The sequence below is a fragment of the Colias croceus genome, chromosome 1, assembly GCF_905220415.1.
Source record: "Colias croceus chromosome 1, ilColCroc2.1".
NCBI lineage: Eukaryota > Metazoa > Arthropoda > Insecta > Lepidoptera > Pieridae > Colias > Colias croceus.
The window spans coordinates 13,198,692-13,215,112 of NC_059537.1; the positions used below are offsets into that span (position 1 = coordinate 13,198,692).

Below are 16,421 nucleotides of genomic sequence, written 5' to 3' on the forward strand. Positions count from 1 at the left end.
GAATATACAAAATATACTAATAAAATTCAAAATAAATGTTTAAAAAATATTTTTTACTGAATTGTTCGTAACATTTGTTATATTTTTGAAAACCTTAACCTTAATTCACTCTAAAATATATAGAGCATTTTTATTTATAAAATAAACCAAATATTTTTTAACTATTTTCAGTAAATATAAAATGAACGAAAATTTAAAAAAACGGAACGTACTCATCTTGACATACATTTTCAGAAGAAACAAACATGAAGTTAGGTAACGGTTAGCTTGTAGAAGACCAAAGTTTTACCGCGACATTTTCGCGCGGAAAGCCGGGCGTTATCGATCCGTGGAAAGCTTAAAAATAGGAATTTAGTGTGAGAAATTGCATTATATCTATCATTTCTTCAAATATTTTATCAAGGTTTAGTTAAGGTGTTAAAAAACAATACAAAAAGTTGTGATTTTGTGATATAAGTAATAGCATCAACAGGTAGTGCACAAGGAAATCTTAGTTTATGGAATTTCATACAATTTGTGAATGACCAGGTATGTTATTACATTAGAATTAGAATCTTCAGGATATAGTTTATCATTTAGTGCAAGCAAAGAATTATAATTTTTAGCCTTTGATGCATAATTAGGTTATAAATCTGAGGCGGGTGATTTATCAAGCCAATTATGCTTGAGACATTTACGCATATCTTGGTGTAAATTTGCGTTTTTAAATGGTATTAAATTACTAGTAGGTACTCCTATGATCAGATATTGTCATGTACGTTCTATTTTTATCAATTTCCATAAGTGGATGGCTACAGAAACCCAAGCTAGCGACGTGTCTAATGGCGCTGACGGGAGGATTTCGCGCGCGATTGTGACGGATTCGTGGCATTTTTTACGCCAGCTGATTCATAAGATTTCACATTTTGGTGATCTTAAATTCACAATCAAGTATCGTAGTGACTATAAAACACAAAATATATTGAATTTTAATCGTAAATATGCATTTAAATGACTCTTGAAAAAAATTCTCCCGCCAACCTGCAGGGGGCACGCTGCCCGTACACCCTCGTAGAGCTCTCATTTTTCTTGTGATTTCGTCGATATTTTAGGTAATGGGTTTTTCTGTTATATGCGTAGTATAGTATAGTTCAACAATAATTAGCGATATGTCCTCAATTTCGGTTGTCAACTGACATAACCCTATTTTTAATTTGATCATGACATGCGGTAAATTTTGACCTATTATTTCAAGATGTACATATTATTACCTTACATACTATTAGAAGATTAATAATGTATGATATTTTTTACGCAGTGGAAGCATTTCCAGTTCTATAATCGCCCTCTACAATGGCTCAGGCAGGGTATGTACACCTGACTATATTTTTGCACTTTTTGACCTTGATGTGCATTGTTTACTTATCACAAATACTTGCAGTTCCTCCTGTGAAACCGGTGATAAGAGATTGAACCTGAAGAGGAAGAGAAACTCCACAGATGATGAGGTATAATTTATATCTCTCTCATGTTTATATGATAGGAATACATTTTAGTAATATGTTGATAACTTATAGGTTGAGAACATGCCCCCAGCGAAGATTTCACAAAAATTAGAAGATGAATTACATGATCAGGCAGCTCATAATGTAGTTGTTGAATCATCATCTTGCTCCAGTGATGATGAAGTGTACACAAGCAGTGAACAACCAAGGAGTGTTTATACAGACATAGATTATAATGCAGATAGTTTTCTAAGCCCACCGAGTATACCTGAACTACCAAACTGTGTTCTTAGTCCCTTGGAAAATGTGGTGAGAGGTGACTCTACACCACACTCTAACAAAAGGCCCAGGTATCTATTCTTCTTATTACAATCAATATTTAAGAATAACATGAGAAATTTAAATAACTATACCTTGAAATAGCAATTTATGAATGTATCAAAAATTTCTAATAATAGTAGATAACATACAACAACATTTTAATTGTAACTTAAGAAGTTTGATAATGTCATGACCTATTTAAGAACCTGTTGATAAACTTTGCCACTTTCAAAGTGCTTTGGCATAGCATATACCTAACTAATAAAATAGTGACTATATGAATCACTTCATAATACATTATATTATACTCTAACAAAACAATAACATATACATTTACCTAGTGGATATCTAACTTATAAAATACTGACTGTTGTTGCTGTATCCCTTCATTTATTGTACATTATATACTCGTTTAAAAACAAATACATTTTTTTATCTAGTGGATCTTATTACTTTATATACTAGATTAAAAACAACTTCGCATATATTTATGAACCTAATTGTTAACCACATATAATTTTGTAGCACCACTAAGCCCCAATGCCCATCGCCTCCCAAACGCAAGTGTCCCCTCCCCGGGCTGTCCTGGGCAGACCCAGCGGATGTGTGGCGGAGTATGTGTGAATGTGATGCTCTGTCCAGCATGAAGAAGAACCCCAATATGTTTGATAATCACCCCAATTTGCAACCGAGAATGAGAGCCATTTTATTGGACTGGTTGAACGAGGTAAGTTTAGTTTTAAATTGTTATTGGATTTGTTTTAAATTTTAATTCATTTGGATAACAATTTAAAATAAGAGACAGTTAATGTTAAATATGTATTGAATAGTTGTTTGAAATTAACTTTCCTGTAGCAGGATTTTAGTGCATTTGCTTGGTTATTAGCTTTTAAGATTTTTTCAAAGAATAGTCAGCTGATAATATATAATTAAATAATTTTAATTATTATGCAGTGCAGTTTCTAATTTCTATGTTTACAATATATTTAATTAGGTAATTGTTTTGCAAACAAAAATGTCTAGTGTTTATAAAAAACATATTTTTCTGCAAATCCCAAATTATATACATATTAAGAACATTTACTTTAAAAATATCATTTTTCATGCTGCATTTCCCAGAAATGATAAGGTAAGTCATACATTAACAAGTTTTGCAAATGCACAAAACATTATCTATCAAATCACAAATGTATACCAAGCCTTATCTAGATGTCTTTGGAATATCTAGATTTCATACATTTCCCAATTAAAATAGGTTCTTATCTATAGAATCTCAGGTGGGTGTCCTACAGATAAAAAAAACTCCAGAATTCGTCACACAGTACATTTTATTTATAGCACTGAAAATAGAAAAACTTTACGTGACGCTAAATACGACGAAAGTGGGTTCTTAGCATTTCTATACAATTATCGCAATTACGCATTCAAAGCAAATTTATTTGGCGCGCGTATTTTTAATCTACACCTGGAATATTTAATTTCGTATTAGAAATTTTGAAATGTTTTCGAAAATTATGCCTTCTTTAAAAAAATACGTAGTTAGAATGCTATAAGAATGTGCATAGTAAGAGAGTTCGTTTGAACACATTTAGTAAGTTAGATATGCATAAAACGCATACTTTAACTAACTAACAAACCACAGAGTTTTTTGAAAAACCTCATCATATGTTATTTTCTGAGGTCAGTCGTATTTTATTGCCAAAAATCCAAAACTAAAGTAAATAGTTTTTTTAATGGCCGTATCTCGATAACCTGATTCAGCACGCCACTAGGACATCGTAGCACCCTGTAGAACAATATATTAAGAAAAAAGAATAACCAGGAGACATTGTAAAATAAATTTTGGGACGGTTTCATGCAATAATTGTAGGATACCCGCGGGCGATGACCCCTTTTTGCGGCGTTCAATGACCTCAAGCACAAGATGGTTTTACGTATGCTATTGTACCTATTTGCAATCTTTTATTTCTATTTCATCTGCTCGAACTATTTCTTGTGACGTTTCTCAAGTTAGAGAAATGATTTAACGATAATTGCTGCATCATTCCCTCGTTTTACTTTTGACGGTTCGCAATCGTGAGGCACGGTGGTGACCTCTTGAATTAAATAATATCGCACTTTTAAAGACCATAAAATATTGTGTAGTGTTCTTGATAGGTTCTTGGATGCAGAATTTGTCACGGATCAGAACTCGATTCATTAACCATCATTAATAAAGGCGAAAAAACGGTTTCTTGGTAGAAGAAATGCGCGAAAATTATTAATTAAACTGAATTTATTCGTACCTATTTAGTTTATTAACCACTCTCATCATCCTTTTTTAACCACTTTGACTAAGACTAGATAACTTATTGTGCAGAAAACTTATTATAATAAGGCGAAATCGCAAAATATTATACCAAATATATTTCGTACTAGCTTCCGCCCGCGACTCCGTCCGCGCGGAAAAATTAAGAAAAATAAAGATTCATTTTTTTCTACGTATTTTTCCGGGATAAAAAGTATCCTATTTTATGCCCAGGATAATAAGGTACAATTATACCAAGTTTCATCAAAATCGAACCGTTAGTTTTTACGTGATGCCTTCACATACAGACAGACAGACAGAAAGACAGACAGACAGACAAAAAATTTTTAATCACATATTTGGGTTTGGTATCGATCCAGTAACACCCCCTGCTATTTATTTTATCAATATTTTCAATGTACAGAATTGACCCTTCTACAGATTTATTATATGTATAGATGATATAAGAATGGTACTTACGTCATTAATTAATTACATACGTACTTCAAATTTGGTGTAAACATTGATGATGTCTTGACATGATTTTGTGTGCTAGCTTAGCAAATACGAATTAAGATCAACTTCGTAAGTGCAATGTACCTGCAATGCAATGTTTTTAAGAATTGATTCATACGTCCTCATTAGAAATTACTGAATAGTAATTACATAATATTGACAATCATACTGCTGATAATTTAATATTAAAATTTAAAATTAATTCGATATTTTGTTTATTTTTGTTTAACTGACGAAAATTATGTATAAAAACTGCCGTTTCATACCTATACGAATTTTGAGTAAGTAAAGTTTATAATTTTCCATGAATTTTTCATTTTATTGCATCTCAATAGGTGAAAAGGTGCAGGAAAACACCGTGAGGAAACGGACATGTCGAAGAAATAAAAGTTTGACGACATGTGACATCCGTCAACCCGCACTTAGCCAGCGTGGTGGATTTATGACCTTACCCTTAAAGGCCCGTGTTCCTGAAGTAGGAACATTTATGGGCTGATGATAATGAAGTGCAATGAGATTAAAATACTTTGCAAGACTAAAGTTGCTCTATTAATTTCAATTGAATGAGCTACTAATCTAATGAGCCGTTGAAAGAAACCCAGCAGATATATTTGTACAGGGGTGAAAATTATTACGGTTCCCTTGTTGTTATGATAATAGAATTAGAATTTGACTGGTATAGCAACGTGATATACGCTGCAACGTTTTTCTGTGTTATATTTCGTGTTCCATGCTCGGTTAAGATTTTCGTGATATTTCTGGTATAGTCACGAAGAATCGAAATAGTTAACTTTTATAATTGATAAAACGTAGTGAGAACGTTGTTGTTCCCTGCGAAGGTTCTCTGTTTAAAAATAAAGCTCCATATTCACACGAATAATAACTCGATCAACTCACTCGAATCAATAAGCTTTAAAGTAAGGGACAAGAAATAATATCGTCGGTAGTTCATTAACGCTCATTTTAATTATATTAAGAAAATTCGTGAACCGTAGCATACTCAGGGTGGTCACCCCTCTTACTAGATATAGATCTTACGGAATAGCATATGTTTAACGTACTAATAATTCTTAAAAATGTCATAAATTTTCCCAAATAATACTGATCTACATAATCAAAAGATAATTTACGAGTATAATCTTTGTTTATCTTTAAAATTTACTGCCACACTATAGCTGTAATTTTGTTTACATTCATCGCAACAGATTACGAACGCCACCTTGCGTGGCAACTTTCATCCGGTTTCGAACAATGGGGTGGTAGAGCAAGGGTTGATATGTAAACGCATTTATGTCGTCCCTACACAATGCAGCATGACATGCGTTACGTGGTGTCTTGCAAACCACGTGCAGCTAGCTAGATTAGTGAAGCTTTCTAGTTTTATATCCTGAAAGTTAGACTGACGCAGCATGATCCTTTAGATCGGTTGCTGTCATCCAAAAGCCTAGAGCATTTTTTTATCTTATGAATTTAAATAAGGCTGGACGCGAAATGTATAAAAATGCATAATTTTATATTTTTAAATGCTCATGCCAATTCACGTAAACGCTTGTCACGCTTGCATTACCGTCTAGGGACCACTTTAGAGTCGATATAAAATAAAAGTTTAAAGTGAGGCGACGTTTAAATGTGTGATATGAAATTCACGCCTCCCGGCGCCGCCGGCGGGCCCCTCAATTTGAATAAAATTTAGATTCCCTTCGGTTACACTTGAAAACAGTAACGTATTGGGACATATTGTGCGCGATGAATTATTCGGTTTATGAATTTTAGCTTTCTGTTTTCTTACTGGAAATTTTGGCATCATAGTTTAAACAATCGCTTCATAGTTACTGACTACAAACTATAACCGCAATAACCATATTTATTAGCGAAAAATTAGAGATATAAAATTTATAAAATTAAATATCTGTGAACAAACAGGGCTTACAAAACTGAAAGCTTTCGTGTGTTGGCCTAACTTTCAAATTTTACGCATTTGAACGTTATATTATTATTTGATGAAATCCTACTCGAGGGACCAATATAAAAGGTTCGCATTTATTGCTATTGTCCCATACAACTTATATGCAATTATCTATTTACTATTGTTTATAATTAAAATCGTCAGTAAATTTCGCCAATCGCCTCATTGCTTGAAACGTAAAACTTTGACCTTGACGTTATTTATGGATTACCTGCCACTATCAACATAATTCGCTAACACTTCGTCGATAATAGTTCCACATGTCGTTCGAATTAAAATAAATTTATTTTAAACGTTCAATAAAATCTGAAGAATAGTATATAACGATGCTGAGAATATATTGTACACACAATCAAAATTATTTATTTCGATTTAGACCCCAAAGAGAATCGAACTTATATGCAACTTTTTATTATGAAATTGAACTGTTCTATAATTCTGATGTATTTAATACACAACAGCTATGAAAAACACGGGTAATAATATAATTTTTAATAGACTTTTAAAATCATTAACTTCAAAAAGACTAGTAAGTATAGTATTGTAATTGAATTAAATACAAGTGTGAAATTGCGGTTCGAAAGCGTGTGAGCGGACAAATGTGCGGTTTCCTTTATCGGTATATAAATATACAACTTTATCTCGTTGCTAGTTTTTACAACTGATGTAAATAACTAAATTACAATAAAATGTCTATGTTGATATGACCCATTTTCTACAGTAGAAGCGCGAGCTACGATTGTAGCAGCGTAGCCGAGATTTCGTAGCAAATACCTTAAACTTATACAAATATAATATTTTGATATTTACGTCTTATATACTTGCAATAAATAAAAAATATTTTCATGTTTGTAACATACTCTTTTACATTAGCGTATTTTAAATTCTATTTCAATAACAGTAACTGACAAGAAGATGATTAGCTTGTTGGGATATCCTAACTCTGTAGTAAGTGCTGCTACAAACACTGCTATAACCACGTACTTTGTAATGAGTACCTACCTACTGTTTATTATGTACAGATCATAATTGTGCACGTGATTTTCACACATAAATTTCCACACACACACACAAATAAAGTTTGTATTATTCAACCTTAATACCAAACATCAGGCCCAAATCATCTTTTAGGTTTAACTACTGGCCAATCCAGTAGACTGGTAGAAATAGCCTTAGCCCCAAAAATATCTTTAGGAAACTGTTCCTCAACGAATAAATAAGGTATGTTATAGATAATTAAAACTTTTATTTTGCTCTATAGGTATGTGAAGTATACAAACTGCATAGAGAAACGTTTCACCTGACCGTGGACTACGTCGACCGATACCTGTCCAACACTGACGATGTGCAGAAGGGCTGCTTGCAGCTTATCGGTGAGAACCTGTTTTTATGTACTATTTAAGAATATAGTCAATAACTATAGGTTATATTTTTAACTTTCTGTTAACACGACTGCCAAAAAATTGGCGTAATCATTCCAAGTGGCATTGTTTTTTGTATTTCGACGTAATATTTGGTATTGAATGATACTTCAGAGTTCTATTAATGACCTCGACTTAGTTAAAATTGGCAGCCATTGTTTCTTTTTATAATTAAATTATATTCGTTTTTATAAAATTATAGTTTGACTTACTAAAATGTTCATGGTTAATAATTTTTAGGTATATAAAACAACTTAATTCCTCTGTATATTATTAAAGAAGCATACAACACTTTTAAGTGTTTATAGAATTTCTAGAAAAATTTAATTATTTCAGGTATAACATGCCTCTTCATAGCAGCAAAAGTGGAAGAGGTATACCCGCCTAAGATCGGTGAATTCGCGTACGTAACCGATGGCGCATGTACCACAGACGAGATCCTTTTAGAAGAGCAACTAATCCTGAAAGTTCTATCCTGGAGTATAACACCCATAACGATAAACAGCTGGTTGAACATATACATGCAATTGGCCAGTGAGGGTAGAAGTGCAAAAAGAAGACTGCTCGGTGAAAGGGATGTGGGAGCGAATGCGTTAAGAGGATATACGTTCGTGTTTCCCCAATATTCGTCGCTGGAGTTCGTGGTGTGTGGCCAGTTGGTGGATCTTGCCGTGTTACATGTTGACGTGAACCAGTTCGCGTATAGTGCGGTCGCGGCCGCGGCTATAGCGCACGCGTTTAATAAGGATCTGGCTATGCGCGTGTCGGGTGAGTTGAATTTTTATTATGTTTATAATTTATCGGAAAGGTATATTATTTGTAAGGGATGAATACTATGTTAATTATGTATCGCTCAGTATTGCTCCTTTGGAAAGAGCAATTTGGTTGTACATTTTCGGCATTTTTATAAATCTATACGGATGATTCAAACGCAAAAAATATGTGTTTTATTCAGTTAGATTATTGTAATTAGTTTTTAACCGACTTCAAAAAAGGAGGAGGAGGAGGTTCTCAATTCGACCGTATATATTTTTTTTTTCTTAATTTTTGTTGATGCTTGATGATGATATTGTTTTGGTTGGACGTAGGTACGTCATTAAAAATTGTTCTTTGTAAGTATAGTCAAATCGTCCTTTGTTGCTGATTGTTAAAAATTGACTTATGATTGAAATAAGGCTCTCAAAATTGACCTCTAATATGTGCATAGTGACCTATAGCTGTTGGACGTATAAACCTAATTTGTAGAAACGAATTGTTCGATAAGGAGCAAATTTAGCAATTAGCATTCGCATTCTAAAAATTATGTATTAAAAGTATAGTATAAATAAGCACTGTAGTACTATCGTCTAGTTCATTGGTATAGTTATAAATTTATCATATAAATTAATTAATGTATTAGCTTTCATCCCGCATCTTGATTTGCGTATTTATGCACGATAACAGTTTTACAATAAAAGCTACTATTTCTCCGATAACTTACTATTTTCTCTCTCTCTGGAGCGCAACCTACCTTAATATGAATTGGCTTGACAACAACAACATGATGAATTCCACATGAATTCATGAAGATACATATATAGAAAATAATTTTCTCATTTTAAATAAAATATCCGAATAACTAGTTGTTTCTTGTTATGTTATTTTAACATGGTCAAGTTATGTGGTCCACCTACTCCTTTTCTTGCAAAAACTCAAGCCACAAATATTGTCCAGGCTACAGCTGGGAAGCCCTGTCCCCCAACTAAATGTGGCTTAACCCGTTTGTCTACAGGTTTTAAATAATAAACGCTAAAACATTGTCCAGGCTACAGCTGGGAAGCGCTATCACCCAGCTACACGTTTACCCGTTTGTCTACAACCTTTTTTCAATAATAAACGCTATAATATTGTCCAGGCTACAGCTGGGAAGCCCTATCACCCAGCTACACATATACCCGTTTGTCTACCAGCTTTTTTTTAAATAATAAACGCTATAACATTGTCCAGGCTACAGCTGGGAAGCGCTATCACCCAGCTACACGTTTATCCGTTTGTCTACAACCTTTTTTCAATAATAAACGCTATAATATTGTCCATGCTACAGCTGGGAAGCCCTACCCAGCTACACGTTTACCCGTTTGTCTACAAGCTTTTTTTAAATAATAAACTCTATATTGTCCAGGCTACAGCTGGGAAGCGTTATCACCCAGCTACACGTTTACCCGTTTGTCTACAACCTTTTTTCAAAAATAAACGCTATAACATTGTCCAGGCTACAGCTGGGAAGCCCTATCTCCCAGCTACACGTTTACCCGTTTGTCTACAAACTTTTTTCAATAATAAACGCTATAACATTGTCCAGGCTACAGCTGGGAAGCCCTATCACCCAGCTACACGGTTACCCGTTTGTCTACAACCTTTTTTCAAAAATAAACGCTAAAACATTGTCCAGGCTACAGCTGGGAAGCTCTATCTCCCAGCTACACGTATACCCGTTTGTCTACAAGCTTTTTTTTAAATAATAAACGCTATATAACATTGTCCAGGCTACAGCTGGGAAGCCCTATCCCCAGCTACACGTGGCTTTACCCGTTTGTCTACAGGTTTTTTTTTAAATAATAATAAGTATTAATATCGTACAGGCTACAGCTGGGAATCCCTACCCAGTTACACGTTTACCCGTTTGTCTACAAGCTTTTTTCAATAATAAACGCTAATATTGTCCAGGCTACAGCTGGGAAGCGCTATCCCCCAGCTACACGTTTACCCGTTTGTCTACAAACTTTTTTCAATAATAAACGCTATAACATTGTCCAGGCTACAGCTGGGAAGCCCTATCACCCAGCTACACGGTTACCCGTTTGTCTACAACCTTTTTTCAAAAATAAACGCTATAACATTGTCCAGGCTACAGCTGGGAAGCTCTATCTCCCAGCTACACGTATACCCGTTTGTCTACAAGCTTTTTTTTAAATAATAAACGCTATATAACATTGTCCAGGCTACAGCTGGGAAGCCCTATCCCCAGCTACACGTGGCTTTACCCGTTTGTCTACAGGTTTTTTTTTAAATAATAATAAGTATTAATATCGTACAGGCTACAGCTGGGAATCCCTACCCAGTTACACGTTTACCCGTTTGTCTACAAGCTTTTTTCAATAATAAACGCTAATATTGTCCAGGCTACAGCTGGGAAGCGCTATCCCCCAGCTACACGTTTACCCGTTTGTCTACAAACTTTTTTCAATAATAAACGCTATAACATTGTCCAGGCTACAGCTGGGAAGCGCTATCCCCCAGCTACACGTTTACCCGTTTGTCTACAAACTTTTTTCAATAATAAACTCTATATTGTCCAGGCTACAGCTGGGAAGCGCTATCCCCCAGCTACACGTTTACCCGTTTGTCTACAAACTTTTTTCAATAATAAACTCTATATTGTCCAGGCTACAGCTGGGAAGCGCTATCCCCCAGCTACACGTTTACCCGTTTGTCTACAAACTTTTTTCAATAATAAACTCTATATTGTCCAGGCTACAGCTGGGAAGCGCTATCCCCCAGCTACGCGTGGCTGCAGCCGTTCGCGCTTGTAGTGCAGCGGGCGGGCGGGGTGCGCGTGGTGCGCGGCGCGGACGGCGAGCACGTGCAGCGCGCCGCCGGCCTGCAGCTCATCTGCCCCGACCTCAACCTGGACGAGAGCCACCGCATACAGGCGCACAACGTCACGCTGGACATGTTTGTGAGTAGCTAGAACATATACTAATATTATAAAGCTGAACAGTTTATTTGTTTGAACGCGCTAATCTCGGGAACTACTGGTCCGATTTGAAAAATTCTTTCGCTGTTATGTAGCCCACTAGGTTTCCGCCCGCGGCTTCGCCCGCGCAGTCAAAGAAAAACCTTCATAGTTCCCGTTCCCGTGGGATTTCCGGGATTGCGTGATTTTCCCGGGATAAAAAGTATCCTATGTCCTTCCTCGGGTATCAAAAAATATCCATACCAAATTTAATGAAAATTAGTTCAGTAAATTACTGATTGAGTAACAGACAGACAGAGTTACTTTCGCATTTATAATATTAGTATGGATTTATCGAGGAAAGTTATAGGCTATGTGTCATCACGTTATGACCAACAGGGGTGGAGCTACGGGGGTGAAACCGCGCGGAGCAGCTAGTAAATTTATAAAATTCGATCACGAGGCGGGTCTCGTCGAACCCGCATCCGTTCGCGCCATTCCGGGGCGGATGCCTGACCAACTCGGACACTCGTGACCACGAGGGTCCATTTTTTCTATTCTTTATAAATTTATATTTATAAATCATTTGAATGCCATAAAACCATAATTATTAATTAAACTAGAACATTCATTTATTCAACTAAATAAAAATACTAAATAATTTAACTCCCGTTTGGAACCCGACAATTATGTGCTCATATGATACTCTATTACTCTCGTATATCGTATAACGCAGCATAGCGACGATTCTAAAGACATTCATTTCATTTGCCGGGGAACTTGCACAGCTTACATAAAAATTATAAAAAAGAACGGTATTTTTTTTCCATTTAAAAGCAAAACATTCAGGTTCATTTAGATTCCGAAAAAAGTGAATGTGTGTGGCCAGCTTGGTTCGAAAACAAAACATTGCGCCCGACATAAGAATAATAATATGTACCATACATTGATTTGTATTATCAAACAATGTACATACTTTGCCCTCGGAATTTCTTAAAAAGTAAATAATGTTTAACACCACATTTATTCCCAGGATAAAGTCTACGAGCTGATGCTAGAGAGCAGCAGCCAGGACTCCGCCCCGCAGCACGTGTACCCGCCCACGCCGCCGCAGTCCGACCACAAGAGCCCTAAGACCCCCTCCGCTACACCCTCCACAAGACTGTCTCCGCTACCTGAAATGAGGCTCGGAGAAGTCTGATGAAGCCAGTGAAAGTGACTAGTGTTGTGAATAAACTGTAGATTATTGTGTTTATAGTGATGGGACAGTTAGAACTGTGAAGTATAATAATGATAAAAAATGATGGTCATATACTATAGTATAACGATGTTAAATGTGGAAACTGTACCATAACTTTTATTGGTTAAATTGATAGAATACACAGGTATTCAGTAAGGGAAAGACTGACCTAAGTGATGCATGTCACTGATAACTGTAAAGTGATATGTAATGTCTGATTTGTGTAAACTCGTTTCTCCTAAAGGTTGGCGATTATATTTTTTGAGATAGATGAACTACTATTAGAAATGAACCCAGACAACTAGAATGGGTTCATTTCAAATTATAGTACGATTCAAACTTAATGGCGGCTCGGAACATCGTACGATCCGATGCGCACAAAACAATTTTAGGTATTAGCGGGACATTAAGTGACCAGAGCACGTATCACGATACACGTATCTCCAGCTTACGTCAATCTCACACATTCATAATCGATTCTATTAAACTTTACGCTCACAGAAAGCCACTTGTCTAGGGGGGCTGTGCGCACCCGCACTCGCACCTGCACCTAACTTCCGAACCGCCATTAAGTTTGAATCGAACTGTAATAAACATTTTATTCTAAGGTAATCAAGACTTAATGCTATGCATTACAGGAATGTGATAATGAATTCAAATGGAGTTAATGATTTAAGAGTACTTTAAACTCAATAAAAAATCCATATGTTACTAGGAAAAAATAAACATTAACTGTTTATAAAAATTAATTGAAGCTGTCTTAGAAAATCTTTATCTACTACTTTTGCTCTGAGAAAGGCTGAGAAAGGAAACAAGGTATAAGTGAATAAATCTAATACAATGTCTTCAAGTTATGGCACTAACATTGTTTATAAAGAAAAGTTTTTACATCTTTCTCATCATCAAACCATTAGAATTTACATAAAGTTTTTTTTTTTTTTTTTGCTACCATTATTGCATGCAGAAAAAATGAAATGTTTATTTAAATAAAAAACATTTTTCGGTATGAAATCGTAAAAAAATAAATAAATGAATTTTTCCTTTTCGTAAGGCTAACATTTAAAATCATCTAGGAAGGCATATTAAAATATTATTTTCAGCTAGCAATTTATTGTTGTAAAAACAAAATTAAATGTTGAAGATATTAGGGCTAATAGACGGCCTAGTTGAAGAAATTTTCGGTATTTTAAAGGAAATATAAAAATTTATTTAAATAACGGTAAATCAGAACTTGCTCACGATTAAAATTTCAAAATTAACTTATGCTAGATGCTTTGTCCAAAACTGAATATGTGTGTATTTATTTTTCAATTTTTTTTTTATGGAAATGGTACCTAAATTTGTAAATAGCCAAAGCATAATACCTTAATATATTATATTATGTAATTACAAAACTACTTATAATTGTAAATATTAGTTTAAACTTCTTTCTTTGTCAATAACAGGAACATCTGTCTCCTATCACATATGTTATGTGAAGCACTAATTTATTATATAAACTTATCAATATAAAATTTGTTAACATAAGTAAATGATTTATCCAGATTAAAAAAATATTACTTGAAATAAAATATAATTTGGTACAGAATTTCAGTAAAAAACGACCTCATATTACTAACTTTATACTAAAGTGTGGTTTGGCAAATTAATATACTAAAATACTAATGCCTGATTGTGCATGTTACTAACACATATTATGAGGTCGGTCAAATTATAAAAAATACTTTCGAAAAAATTAATTCAACTGAAAAAATTATAGTTTAATAATAGGTTCGTGTACAAAAATTAATCTCGACGTAAGATTCATTAATCTTTCTTACATTCCAATTTCATATTCACAAATTGCAAATATATTTTTATAAAACAGATCATAGTAATAAGAATCAATGCAACTACTTACTTGCATGCCTTTTATTAAGAAATAATAAAAAATCATTTATGGTTTATTACATCAAGCCCTCCTTTTTCCAATGCAATGTTAACATTATTAGCCAAAGACTTCTGGATAAGAGCTTTAACCAGATGTTAAATTAGTAGCGAAATATTTATCGTAAATTAATTCAAATTTATATAAATTATCTCGGTAATAGACTAAGTAGGTCCAAATTATAATTGAAATAATATTTCGATTAACATGGAAAATAATATCTATAAAATTAAATAAGAAGCTTATATACTGATTATTTTTAATTTGTTTAAATTCCATGAAACAAATCACATCATTTTCGTATTTTAAGTCGCTTATTGCTTTATTATTTATACAATTTTCTAACTGTATATATTTCTAAATGTTAACTTTCAATAGCACTGATGCTATGTTGAATAGAACTGACTTAATGTTATTTTGACTCACTTAAAATTAGTGAACAACTTGTTATAGAAATGTGTTATAATTTAAAAAATGTTCAGTACATAGCATGTATTTGAAACGTTGTATGCTTACAAAACTGCATGTTCTTTATTTAATTTACTTAATAATTGATGTTACATAAAAAATAAAATCAGTTGTACAACTGAGAAAAATAGAAATTGAGTTTGTAGTTCAAGTTTGAACAATTATCCGGGTATTGGGGTTCTATCGGACGCACAGAATATATTATTTTATTATTTATATGACATACTTGTTTCGAGTGATTCTTATGTAAAACTGACATCTGTATATTTTAGAGCGAAAAATGCAGAATTATCACAATTTAGCAAAATTTGCGGTGCCGATAGATGCTCATTTAGTAAATAAAAATTGTAGGAATAAGTCCAACGATTACGCTTATAACCCAAGGCGGGCTCGCCTTATAAATAAGACTTAGATTGTTAATATATAAAAATTTAACCATATTCATAGCGAATAGGAATAAGTTATTTTATATCAATTTATTTGTAACTTTGTCTCTGGACTTTGGTCACTGGCGTTCACGAGCGATTGTATAGCGGCGATTTGAAATGCTTCCAATAAAATCTACTAATACTTGAATAAAAAAACCTTTATGCAAATAAGATGCATATAATGTTCCTATTAACATTTCCAGCAATTTTTTAAAAGCCTTTTCGCACACGTAAATTCCTCAAGACACATTTTTTTTTGTACATAGAACTGACTAAATTTTTCAATAAGTTTACGTGTGTGAAAGGCCCTAGTGTAAGGCGCCGTCATACAAACGCTCGCAGTTTTGCCAAAGCGTGTGTGATCTCATAGTGGAAGTGTTTGTATAGTGCAATAGTACATCGTTCCACTCGTTTTGATGTAATTTTGAATGGCGAATAGTATTAAATAAATGGTGTTGATGATCTTTTTCAATCAAACGACAGTGTTTTATTTTAAAAACAATACCTATATTAAAACGATACAAAATACTAAATTACAATGTAATATCACTGGTGCTTGATGGCAGCTATTCATAACTGGTATTCACTGGCGTGGGTTCGCCATTCTGTAACAAAAAACAATCCCATTAGGCTGCAGTTAGACGACGA

General features: G+C 34.0%; 1 protein-coding gene across 2 annotated transcripts; it reads left to right on the forward strand.

The window, feature by feature from the left end:
* Window positions 1–316: 316 nt before the first annotated feature.
* LOC123694855 (G1/S-specific cyclin-E) lies at window positions 317–16,250 on the forward strand. 2 transcript variants are annotated; one of them, XM_045640456.1, is made up of 9 exons: window positions 317–528; window positions 1,298–1,346; window positions 1,421–1,487; window positions 1,557–1,834; window positions 2,331–2,532; window positions 7,836–7,947; window positions 8,332–8,763; window positions 11,508–11,713; window positions 12,744–16,250. In XM_045640456.1, exons 2-9 carry the CDS (start codon window positions 1,333–1,335, stop codon window positions 12,909–12,911), a joined length of 1,479 nt encoding a protein of 492 aa, XP_045496412.1. In that variant the 5' UTR covers window positions 317–528; window positions 1,298–1,332; the 3' UTR covers window positions 12,912–16,250. The 2 variants fall into 2 exon arrangements, with proteins under 2 accessions (XP_045496412.1, XP_045496418.1); XM_045640462.1 differs by lacking the exon at window positions 317–528 and adding an exon at window positions 748–1,091.
* The last annotated feature ends 171 nt before the right edge of the window (window positions 16,251–16,421 follow it).